Source organism: Eriocheir sinensis, chromosome 1, assembly GCF_024679095.1.
Source record: "Eriocheir sinensis breed Jianghai 21 chromosome 1, ASM2467909v1, whole genome shotgun sequence".
NCBI lineage: Eukaryota > Metazoa > Arthropoda > Malacostraca > Decapoda > Varunidae > Eriocheir > Eriocheir sinensis.
The window spans coordinates 2238911-2252211 of NC_066509.1; the positions used below are offsets into that span (position 1 = coordinate 2238911).

At 43.0% G+C, this 13301-nt stretch overlaps 1 protein-coding gene across 3 annotated transcripts; it reads right to left on the reverse strand.

Moving 5' to 3' along the window:
* Positions 1-98: 98 nt before the first annotated feature.
* On the reverse strand, positions 99-4945 carry LOC127004477 (serine/threonine-protein kinase Nek8-like). 3 transcript variants are annotated; one of them, XM_050872271.1, is made up of 8 exons: positions 4832-4945; positions 4197-4258; positions 3797-3887; positions 3310-3483; positions 2660-2817; positions 2308-2458; positions 1443-1654; positions 99-1281 (listed from the first exon to the last, which is right to left on the reverse strand). In XM_050872271.1, exons 2-8 carry the CDS (start codon positions 4241-4243, stop codon positions 1200-1202), a joined length of 915 nt encoding a protein of 304 aa, XP_050728228.1. In that variant the 5' UTR covers positions 4244-4258; positions 4832-4945; the 3' UTR covers positions 99-1199. The 3 variants fall into 3 exon arrangements, with proteins under 3 accessions (XP_050728228.1, XP_050728312.1, XP_050728393.1); XM_050872355.1 differs by lacking the exon at positions 4832-4945 and adding an exon at positions 4640-4663; XM_050872436.1 differs by lacking the exon at positions 3310-3483 and having other exon boundaries at positions 4832-4936.
* Positions 4946-13301: the final 8356 nt, after the last annotated feature.

A 13301-nucleotide genomic window follows, 5' to 3' on the forward strand; every position in this document is an offset into this window, starting at 1 on the left:
AGTAACCCTCTCCATATGTATGACTTTGATTTGTACAAGAATACCAAAAATGTGTCTTTAATCATACAGACGTTAACACACAAGATTTTTTTTGTGTGTGTGTGTATGTGTGTGTGTGACCTGACCTTTACATATGATGGTGATTGCCTCCAAGGGACAGTATTATCTTATAGATCTAAACCTTGTAGTGGTGAATTAGTTATAGTTGTTTTTAGTTGTCATTCAAGTACTGTTGTTTAATGTTTGAACTTGTTTTTATACTACTTATTAATTTTACTTTAGCCTGTACGTACAAGTTATTGATACCATTACCAATTATTATGCTATTCTGTATTAGTTGTTGATTTAGTAACATGAGTATGACAGCCATTTACATTCCTCTAGTACTGATTAAGTGATTATTTTTATTGTTAAAGAACATACAAGAAAGAAAATGGGAGATGCACGTCATCCCAACCCTGCTTAAACATTCCAGCTGTTGTGTTCCTAATCTGCATCATACACTCTTTAATTAACAGTGGCATAGCTAAGGGAAGGATAGGACATGCTTATAGCTTACCAGAAAACATAATGGAAGATAAGCCCCAGATAGTTTTCAGGGTCTGTATTTTCTTTTTTAAATAATAATACGGTTAAGGAGACCAGTGAACCAAATATTTAGCTGCTGTATGCCCCTCCACTATTCCCTTACTATGTCCTCACTGGTTGTTCAAAGTATTCTTATATGCATAGACAATCCACTAAGTTTGGTGATTAAAAAGAGATATATAGTAAGTGATTGCTTGATATAATAGAAGATATAACAAGTATGCCCCTCCACTGTTTCTTAAGTATGTCCTGACTGGTTGTTCAAAGTATTCTTAAATGCATAGACAATCCACTAAGTTTGGTGATTAAAAAGAAACATGTATTAAATGATTGCTTTTAATATACCATTTTTAAGTTTTTGAGCAACTTATTTGGAAGACATTGGATACCCCAGAGCTAATGTGACAGAGATGAGCACCAAGGCTATGTGCAGCTTTAGCATATGCCCCTAACATTACCTTTACCTTAATAATCCCCTTGAAACACATTGATACCCCTTACATTATTCACACTTTCATTCCATTCATTTATTCTAATATAAAAAAAGTTCTTAGAGGTGAAAAAGGACTCGATGCTGTACCTTGATGACTATACTCTAAGGTTTCCCACGGTCACCTGTCCTTAGTCTGTCCTTCCGGGGGGCTCTTGGGTGACTTGAGGCGCTCGGACCCAACAGAGTTCAACCGCAGCGGCCTATTGGTGGAAAAATGGACCAATGATAGAGAGTGATAGTGAAATTCTGAACACCCCAATGAGTATAAAAAGTGCAAAAAATAGCAACAAAAATTATATCAAGCTTAAGAGAGAAAGCTTGTGTACTGCAACTAGATAAACACACACACACATACACACACCTAGAGGCACAGTGCAGCATTCCCAGGTCTGTGTGCAGCCTCAGGAGGGGAGCAAACACCAGGGGCTGAGCCAGGACTTGAGGGATGCTGGGTCGCTGGGCAGCATCTGTGTGGAGGAGGAGATGCAGCAACCCCCTCATCTCCTGGCTGTAGTGGGGGTGGATGGGGGCAAAGATCCCTCTCATTATCTTCATTATGAGGGCGGGGAGCGTCTGTGAGGGAGAGAGAGAGGGAGGAACCATATAAGAAAACACAAGAATATAACAATGGAATGGAAGGAGGAGGAGAGAAAGTGGAAGAGAGAAGGAAAGTGAGCATCAGAATACAATAGGAAGAAGAGAAGAGAAAGCTGGAGAGAAAAGATACATAATAAAGAATATGAGATGAAGGAATGGAAGGAGGTGGAAGAGGAGAGAAAGGTGAAAATGACAAAGGAGGAGGAAAGAAAGGCAAGGAAACAGAGATATGAGAAAGAAAGATAAGGGAAGGTAGAAGAGGAGGAAAAAGGAAAGGAGATAAATGAGAAAGAGGTGAAGTAGACGGAAGGAAAAGGACAAAGGGAAGAAGATGGAATAAGAAAGAGGAAGAGGAAGGAAAGAAGGATGGAGGGAAAAGAGAGGGAAGTACGAAGTAGATAGAAGGAGGAGGAGGACAAAGGGAGGAAGAAAAGTAGATGAAAATAGAGAAGGAGAAATAAAAGAAAGATGGAGGAAAAAGAGAGAGGAAACTGGAGAATAAGAAGAGATGAAAGGAAGGAAGCTCAACCACACATCTCAACCACCACAACCATAACCATAACCTTCAAACCATCCGTCATACAACCTCTTCCTATTCCCTATCCTATTCCCCTTCCCCCTCTACCCACCTCAGCCTCGAACGCCCTCTTGAGTGTCAGCATCTCGTAAAGGACACAGCCGAGAGCCCAGACGTCGCTCTTCTGATTGTAAGGCTTCTCCTGACACAGCTCCGGAGACAGGTAGCAAGGGGTGCCCACGACGGTGTGTGCTTTGCTCTTGCTGGGGGAGGGGGGGAGTAGAAGTGGTGGTAGTAGTAGTAGTTAATCAATCAGTCACATACACACACACATACACATTAGTCACTCAACACAGACAAACACAAACAGATGGACAGCTTAACAGAGAGAAACACACACACAAACGCACATTTAGGTAGGAACGCACACAGAATTAGGTAAGAAAAAACGCACACACACACACCTACTGAGGATCTTGGATATGCCGAAGTCGCCGATTTTTACGATGCGTTGGGAGCGGTCGAGTAGGATGTTGTTGGACTTGATGTCGCGGTGAAGGATGTTGCTCTCGTGGATGTGTTGCATGCCCAGGAGGAGCTGACAGAACAGGTGCAATACATCCTATGGGAGGCAGGAGGATGTGAGGGAGGGAGAGAGAGGGGGAAGCTGTGAGATGGAGAGTAAGGGTGGTAGATGTAGTAGAGCAGAGATAAAAAATAGAGTATGTAATATTTTTCGTTATCTATCTATCTCAACATCTTTTTCTTCCACCCATCTCTCCTTCTTTCTCTCTATCTCTGACTCACTTTCTCTCCATCATCTTCTACTCATCCCTTCTTCTTTCTCTTTGTCTCTCTCTCTCTGCCCCTCTTTTCTTCCCTGCTTCAATTCTTCTCCTCCTTCTTCTTCTCTTCATGTCTTTGTCTATATGTCTACTAGTCTCCCTCCCTTCTCTGTCCCTCTCCTTCCTTGCATTACCTACCTCCGCCTCCTCTTCTCTCTACATCTCTGTCCTTATATCTCCCAGTTTCATTTTTCTGCCTCTTCTTTCTTCCTCCTCCTCTCTATCTTCATCTGTATATCTGTCTGTCTCTCCCTTCTCCCCTCCTTCACCTCCTCCTGCAGTAGGTTCCCCTCGCCCCTGGAGCGGAGGTAGTCGTAAAGGTTCCCGCCGGGCGCATACTCCATCACGATCATCATGGTGTTATTCTCAAGGCAGTTGTCGTAGTACTCGATGATGTTGGGGTGCTGGAGCATGGACAGCACCCGCACCTCGTTCTTGGTTAGCTGTCAGGTTGGGGGCGGAAGGGAAGGGTTGCTCGTTAAGTTAGGTTAGGTTAAGGTGGTGACTGTGTTGGTGATGGTAGGATAGTGATTGTAGAAGTAATGGGAATGGTAGCTTGAGTTAGTAATAGTGGAGTAGTAATTGTAGTAGTAATAATGGAAATAAGAGTAGTTTAGTGTATGAAATAGCAATGGTTGTAGTAGTAATGGTTGTTAGGGTATTAGTAGAAGGTGGATAAAAAAAAAAGGAGATATGGAGACAGGATAACACAAAACTAACCTAAACCTGCATACCACAACTAACACACACACACACCTCACACTCCTCGTGGCTGATCGACTCCATGGGTAGCTGTTTGATCACGACTGCCTTGTTGTCACTGAGGCGCCGATAGAGGTACACATTACTGCCGAGAGGAAAGAAAAAAATAACAGCGTAATAGTAAAATATAAATGAGTAAAAATAATAAAACTAACGGTGTAACAATGGTAGTAGGAGTAGTAAAATATAAACGATAGTACATATAATTAAACTATATAGAAATCAAAAGACACTGAAGCAAAGCAGTATTACGTTAACAAACATTGATGCCAAGAATGAAAAGTAATTGCTGGGTGAAATAGTAGTAGTAGTAGACAAAAAGATAGATAGATGGAGAGAAAGACAGACAAAAAGAGAGATACATGCATACTTAAATACAGACAGACAGACTCACCCATAGGCCCCCCTCCCTATAGCCTGCACCATCCTGTAATTATCCATGACAGGCTAGATGACCTGCAAGAAGTTATAAATTAGAAACACAAGAAAATCAACACCACCATCACCTTGCAACACCTAGAAACAGTATAATTCAACACCAATAACATTACCACTTAAACTACCACCACCACCACTACCTTCGTCAACACCACGTACTTAACACCATCTACTCAACACCACTAAACCATCACCACCACATTGTCAACACCATTATGTCATCACCAACCCACTGTCAACACCACTAAACCATCACCACCGCATTGTCAACACCATACCACCTTGTCAACACCATTATGTCATCACCAACCCACTGTCAACACCACTAAACCATCACCACTGCACTGTCAACACCATTATGTCATAACCAACCCACTGTCAACACCATTACACCATTACCATGTGCACCACCTCCTCAACACCACTACACCATCACCACCGCCTTGTCAACACCATTATACCATCACCACCACCTCCATCAACATTATACCATCAACATCATTATACCATCAACACCATTATACCATCAACACCATCATCACCAAGGAGACCATATTAGTACTATAGTCTCCTTGATCATCACCAACTCACCGTCAACACCATAACACCATCACCACCACCACCACCACAATAAAAACAATAACAAACTAGTCAGCTGATCTTGTAAACGTCATCAGCTGATTGCCCCGCGCGCCGCTGATTCTTTTATTCGTTTTGCTGTGACGACCTGCTGTTAATAATTTGCCTTATCAATTATTAGGCCCTCTTCCATCTTCCTCACACATTACTTTGTTTTACTATATGTAGGCCTATACACTGATCTGTCCTATTTTCCTTTCCTTTGTCTACTTCTGCTGATCTTTCCCGCTGTATTTTTCAGTATTATTTTTCCTGTGTCCTCCTTTTGCATATCTTAATACTTCAAACTTTTTTTTTTTACTATAGGCCTACGCTGATCTCGATATCTGTCCTATTTTCCTCTCCTTTGTCTTCTTCCTGATCTTTCAATTCCCGCTTTATTCTTTTTTTTTTCCTGTGACCTGCTTTGCCTTGTATCAATTAATAAGTCCCCAGTCAGCCACTATGGATCAGCTGTCAGGAATGTTCCAAAACGTATTGTGAATTTTCTCTTCCCCAGCCCCTGCGCCTCTCTAGCTGAATGGTTTCTGTGACCAAGATCACTAGAATATAACAGGTCTTCTCTACCTCGTACCATTTTTCGTTACGTATATTTACTTGGGTTTAGAAATCATCACGTATAACCCTTACTGCAGACATTCAACCATACATCATCGAGGATCAGCCCTCTCAACCGTATATGTGTGTCTTCGTATGGCGGAGACACTGTATAACGGGGTGTATGGTACTTTGCGTGTGTTCGTGTGTTGACTTTATTTCCACACCACCTTGATTTGAGGTAAAAGTCTTGGCGCGTTTTTTTTTTCAAGAGGTGTCCCCCGTAGGCCTAATCCTCTTATTTGGTCAGGAAATTAATTGTTACGAAAGAGTGCACGTTGTTATAAAAGCACATGGGGTTGTAACAAAAGGGTACAGAATTGTTTTGAAAGCATACGTGGTTGTAACGAAAGTGTGCGGTGTTGTAACAAAAGCTTACGGGGTTGTTTCGATCAACAGTGTATGGGTTTGTTGCAATACCCAAAAATCCGTAGAAATTGTAAATAGCCGTAGCAGCAAATATAGTCATGCAGAAACCATATATAGTTGTTAATAGCAGCAGCAGCAATAGCAAAAAGGTTAATGTGAATAGTCGAAGAGGAAGTTAGGTTTGGCATTCAAAAGCCATAGATGATGTTGATAGCCAATCGCAGCAGCACCAAAGCTGTTACGATACTACCATTATGCCAGATTAATACGCTACCCATATGTATTTTCTCATAGCACGTACTTAAAATATATCCTACTGGTAGACATTTAAACATATAGTTTAGTACACACACTTAGAAATATAAAACCCAATACCTTTTGCTTAAACTATACCACCTAAACATACGTAAATATATCGCTTCATACATATACTAACAAATATAACACAGTAACGTACGCTTAAAATGTCGCATCGTGCATATACTTACAAATATAAGTATAATTACTCGTGTAAAAATTTCAGTGCGTATAGCCCTTCATACAAGCAAGAAGCGTATGAAAGAAAGCAATACAGACATACATCGTTGAGAATCAGCCCTTTTGACCCTATACAAACTTCTTGATGAGTATTCATCATTTTCCTTTTATGTATAATTGATTTTATAAATTTCAGTACGTACCAGGGAGACTGGGGAAATAAGCTGCTGTTCAAGGAAAGCACTGGAACAACAAGTAAAGGAGAGAAGCAGAGATGAGCAGCGTTTGTATAGGGGAAAAAGAAACAAGAGGACCTGATAGTGGCCTCTGAAAGGTATGAAGAGGAGAGGCAAAGGCTATTAGCATCTGTGGTGGAGATCATTGAGGAAGAGGAGTGGCATAGCAGAGTGGAGGAGGAAGACGGAGGAATAAGTACCGTGTTAGGACCATATGAATGTAAAGAGGAAACAGTGAAATTAATACCTCAAAATTTTTATTGGCATGTCTGCAAAAAAAGATCTGAGCAGTTAAAGTTGAGTAAAAAATGTAATAGTGGAAAATAGCAAAAGCGCATAGGCAGGCAAATCACGGAAAGAAATGGACAGAAAACCTAAGTTCAGGATGAAGTGCTCAGTATTGCAGGTGAATAAAGGGCAAGGCAAGGCAAGGGAAGGACAAGGGAAGGTCAGGGCAAGGGAAGGACAAGGCAAGGGAGACCAACGCACAGGGCTATATATGGCCAGCCAAGAAGACGAGACGCACAGGGCTGGCCAGCCAAGAAGGCAAGGTCAGGGAACGCACAAGGCCAGCCAGCCAAGAAGACGAGACGCACAGGGCTGGCAGCCAAGGCAGGACAAGGCAAGGGAAGGGCAGGGCAAGGGAAGGGCTGGGCAAGGGAAGGGCTGGGCAGGACAAGGGAAGGTCAGGGCAAGGGAAGGATAAGGCAAGGGAAGACCAACGCACAGGGCTATATATGGCCAGCCAAGAAGACGAGACGCACAGGGCTGGCCAGCCAAGAAGGCAAGGTCAGGGAACGCACAAGGCCAGCCAGCCAAGAAGGCGAGACACACAAGGCTGGCAGCCAAGGCAGGACAGGGCAAGGGAAGGGCTGGGCAAGGCAAGGCTTAAGCATTCATTCTGAACTTAGGTTTTCTGTCCATTTCTTTCCCTGATTTGCCTGCCTCTGCGCTTTTGCTATTTTCCACGATTACACTTTTCACTCAACTTTCACTACATATTCAGATCTTTTTTCCCCAGCAACATGCCAAGAAAATTTTTGAGTGCAAGGGAAAGGCAAGGCAAGGCAAGGCAAGGGCACCACCACCACAACCACGTACCAACACCATCACCACTATCACGTACCACCACCACCACTATCACGTACCACCATCACCACTATCACGTACCACCACCACCACTATCACGTACCCCCACCACCACTATCATGTACCACCACCACCACTATCATGTACCACCACCACCACCACCACCACTATCACGTACCACCACCACCCGTTATAGTAGTTGTAATTATATCAGTAGTAATTATATCAGTGGATTATCATTATATATTACCATGGATTAGGAATGCATGTAACAGTGGAAAATACCCACGGCAGATAGATCACGCCACCTTTATAGGAAGGTCATCCGTGACCCGTCAGTGTTTATCATCCGTTCGTTCTCGGCATGTGTAACAAACACTTCGTCACCTCAGCGGTCACCTTGAGGTAAGTGACCAATTGTAACTTATTTTCCAATCTCTAATTCTCACTCCTTCCGAGAGCTCGACTGACACAGACCTATTGTCTCGGCTCTCTCCAACGCTCGCTGTATTTTTAACCTTAAGAATGGCATGCTCCTCCCTTCTCCCTTGTTGTTTACCTGCAACAATAAACTATCAATCAATCATTTCACCTAAGGCAGCGAGTGTTTCCTTCACGCCCTTGTTCGCCCACCAAGACCCTGTCCGAGCTCCACGCACCAAGCCTTACACCGTTACACACCACCACTATCACATACCACCACCACCATCACTATCACGTACCACCACCACCACCACCACCACGTCAGAGTCCGTATATAACTCTTGTGGTATACGTGTCATGCCCTGAGAGCTTATTTTACTCTTTTTTTCCTTATTTTCCTACACGACCTCTGCGTGTATCGAAACAACACACGAGAAATTAATCAAGTCCAAGGTGTTCAAATAATTAAGAGAGGTAAAGACAGGTAAACATGTGATTCAAAAGGTCACAGCCATTCAATAAACAGATAAGTGGGTCAGGTAAGATTAGGGCAGGTCAGGGTAGGTGAGAGGAAGGCTAAGCGAGGTCACTCCCTAAACGAAGGTCGAGGTGAGGAGCGTGAAGAGGAAAACATGAAAAAAAGCGACAGACTGGAAAATATCAGACCTGGCAAGGAATAAAAGTAACCGTCACGAACTTGCGCTAAACAGTAAAGGAAAGGACTTAAAAATACCTTGTATTGTGATTTTTTCCCTAAGCAAGAGGGAGGCGGTGGCTGAGTGGTGGCGTGCTGGAGCAGCTTTCAGAAGCACACAGGTTCGCATCCCGTCCGCCGCTATAAAATACACGGCCAAACATACCTGTTACCCCTGAGGATGGTTGGAAAAAGTTGGAAAGTTTCGTTTAGTTGGCACAACATCTGTGGTCATATGCCGGAGAGACAGAGGAGAGGGAAGGAATTATAGGAGAAGGTAACAGATCCCAGGAGACGGGACACAACCCCCGATTAATACCTGGTAGCCATGCACTGCTGGGTGGACAAGGGCGTAGGGTATCAGGGATGGTTTGAGAAGGAGCAAAACCCGTGTTTCAATTTCTAGATGTATGCCGTCGAGGGGCATGAAAGAAAATGGCAAAATAAATATAAAGACCACTAAATCTAAACAGTAAAGGAAATGACTTAAAAATACCGTGTCTTTGTGAGGTGGTGGCCGAGTGGTGGTGTGCTGCAGCGGCTTTCCAAACATACCTGTTACTCCTGAGGATGTTCCAACTTCTAGATGTATGCTGTCGAAGTGACGACAGAGGGACCCAGGCACACTCAAGGAAAGAGGTTCGAGGTGGTGTCTGCAGGAAAGGCAGGCGGCGAATCTTGCAACAATAAACAATCAATTATTCACCACACGGTTAACACACATCACTACAACTAAAAACTGGGAATGGATACAAAATGATAATAAAAATTATGATAAGAGGAAAATGAAGGAACTGAACCTTAAAATGTACACTAACAAGCTACCATTTTATTAGTCATCGGCGCGTGGCCTAAGACCACCCACATTTCCTAAAAAACACCTATCAACCCAGACTACAGATTCTCTCTAAATAAGGATAAAAAAAATGAGCTGCGGGGAGGTAGAATGTGCCAACTAAGAAGGCGTCATTATAAACATTAACCACACCAGGCCCCGCCAAAAAAAAAAAACACCAGGCCCCACCATAAAAAAACACCAGGCCCCACCATAAAAAAAAGCACCAGGCCACACCATAAAAAAGCACCAGGCCACACCATAAAAAAAACACCAGGCCCCACCATAAAAAAAGCACCAGGCCACACCATAAAAAAGCACCAGGTCCCACCATAAAAAAAACACCAGGCCACACCAAAAAAAACACCAGGCCACACCATAAAAAAGCACCAGGCCCCAACAATTAAAAAACACCAGGCCCCACAAAAAAAAACACCAGGCCCCACAAAAAAAACACCAGGCCCCACAAAAAAAACACCAGGCCCCACTAAAAAAAAAAACACCAGGCCCCACTAAAAACCAAAAAAACACCAGGCCCCACTAAAAAAAAAAAGCACCAGGCCCCACAAAAAAAGACACCAGGCCCCACAAAAAAAGACACCAGGCCCCACAAAAAAAGACACCAGATCCCACCAAAAAAAAAAACACCAAGGCCCACAAAAAAAACCACCAGGCCCCACCAAAAAAAACCACCAGGCCCCACAAAAAAAAACCACCAGGCCCCACAAAAAAAACACCAGGCCACACCAAAAAAAACACCAGGCCACAAAAAAAAACCCCACCAGGCCCAACAAAAAAAAAACCACCAGGCCCCACCAGAAAAACACCAGATCCCACAAAAAAAAAGGGCCCACAAAAAAAACCACCAGGTCCCACCAAAACAAAACACCATGCCCCACCAAAAAAAACACCAGGGCCCACCACACCCACACCGTATAGATGGGCCACTAACACCCACACCCACACATTAATAGATGGGCCCACAACACCCACACCCACACATTAATAGATGGGCCACTAACACACCCACCCACACGGTAATAGATGGGCCAGTAACACCCACACCAACACAGCAATTTTTACAAAGACACACGGAAGGAAAGAGGTTGGAGGTGGTGTCAAGAGGAAAGGAAGAGAGCGAAAGCTTCAACCTTTGGATCAGCTACCTAACGTCACCTTCTGAAGGAAATAAACCGAGACGTGCGAAGCGAATCCGAAACGAGCGATCCAGAGGGAACGAAACACATGAGCGGGAGCGAACCACCAAACATACACAAACTACTTCCTCCCTTCTCCTCTGTTGTTTACTTGCAACAATAAACTATCAGCCAATCAATCAATTATTCACCACACAACCATAACAAGCAAATATCACTAACCCCCCCCCCGTGAAACTAATAAAAACTGAGAATGGATACAAAACGATGATAAAAAATGGGATAAATCTAAGGAAAATGAAGGAATTGAACTCTTAAAGTGTATACAAACAAGCTGTACTGCCTGGGGGTTGGGATGGCATGCTCCTCCCTTCTCCTTTGTTGTTTACTTGCAACAATATACTATCAATCAATCAATCAAGCTGACTACCCACATGCTGTCCTAAAGACCACCTGAACTCCAGATTCTCTCAATGAGGATAAAAAAATGAGCTGCGGGGAGGTACAATGTGCCGACTAAGAAACATAAGAACGAACATAAGAACGAATTAAAAGTAACCAATCACAATCAGGAATGTTGGGGCAAGAAAGGTAAATCACAAAGGATCACTGGCAGGACACGACACGTCACAAATAAGGTCACAATGTATCAACTATTGCCGGGGGATGCCATTACAGTGTTATCTCTCCCATCTCATTGCAGAGGTGTTTCGGTTCAGGCCGGACTGGAGTGGGTGGGAGTAGGGGAGAGCCGGTATGATTCAGACACTTTTTAGAAAAATATTTTTAGAAAAAGAAGTTTAAGTAGTAGTGTAATTTTGTTGATCTCAAAATGTTCTTCCATCCTTTGGCTCTTTCGGCTGCTAATATGACACTCGTAGCTACTTCCAGTTTTTAGATGTAGGTGATGAAAGACAAGTTTCTAAATCGTCCGAACCATCCCCACCCGTACTGATGGTTCGACCAGGGAGGTGGGATGGTACGGACACTCATAATACTCGCCATGATATTAATATAACTTGTTTGATTGGCTAATAAACAAGATTATATCTTCTACAAAACATTTATATAAGGACAAAGTATCCTCTCAATATTTAGAGGGGAAAAAATATAAGGAGAACTACAAGAAATATCTCAAAACTTTTGGTATTACGGCTTCCTTCTCTTCTCACAAGCATAATATCTGAATATAAATCAACCAAATTAACCTTTTTATAATCGTTGCAACACCTGTAATGTTTAAATTGATATAAATTTTATAAAAATCATGAAAAAATCAACCGTCCGAATCATCACGACTCTATAAAAAGCAAATGTGTGGTCACACTCCTTTTCCAGCACGAGAGCCTCGGTGGTGATCGTGTTATACGGCAACACCTTCGCCGGGCATCGCTGCGTCACCGAAATAATTTACATCTCGCTAATTGGCACGTTTTTGAAGCGAGAGCTTACGATACACCCTGAAAATATTACATACGAGATGCAAAAAACATAAAATAGGACTTGCATCGAAAATAACAGCTCTGAGGGCGTGGTTATCTCTTTGTGGGCCAAGGCAACAAAGTTTTGCACATTTGTAGTGACACGACTAGCCTGATGGGCGAGCCTCCCACAACCCACTTAGCCAGGGGGGTACCTCTTTGGCCGACTGGTAAAGGAGTGATTCTCCCGTTACGCTGGTCGCGAGTTCGATCCCCGGCACCGGCAAACCTTTCCTTGTCTGGATTAATTTCTCGTGTGTTTCGTTACACGCAGTGGCCGTGTGTGAGTGTTGTAAAGAGGAAAATTCTGGCATTTCACATTCACACAAAATCTCGCGGCACTCAGTCCCACACACTTTACCATAAGTGCGATGGCCTGACCATCCCACTGTCCGAATCATACCGGCTCTCCCCTACCTGGTGATAGGGTGGGCCTGGGGCGGCATGGTGGTGCGGGGGGTGGGGCGTCTCCCTCCTGCAGTGGCACCAAAAAACCTTCGCCTCCTCCTTCGATATGTACAGTCCCTTGTGTCTGCTCCCTTGACTAAATCAAGGCCTTTATTTTTTTTTTTTAGCACTTGTCCCCTACCATTGTATCTTTTTAGTTTCCTGGTGCTATATATACTTACACATGTATCCTGAGTTGTATAATCACACTCTGTACTGCCTGGGGGTTGGGATGGCATGCTCCTCCCTTCTCCTTTGTTGTTTTACTTGCAACAATAAACTATCAATCAATCAATCAATCATTATTATTATTATTACTATTATTATTATTATTATTATTAGTAGTAGTAGTAGTAGTAGTAGTAGTAGTAGTAGTAGTAATTAACGTGGTAGAGGTAGCAATACTAAATGCATTAATTAATCCATCATTTCTTGTAATATTTATTCTTAATTGCTTTGCATATTTCAAGCTAAGTGGTTAGTAAGTTGGTCATTCAGTCAGTTAATTTGTTGTTTGCTAGTTAGCTTATTCAGTATTAATCACTCTGCTGTATTTTCTCTATTCATCAACTATAATCTTTCTACCTCTCTCCTACACCCCGCCAACAGTGGAAGAA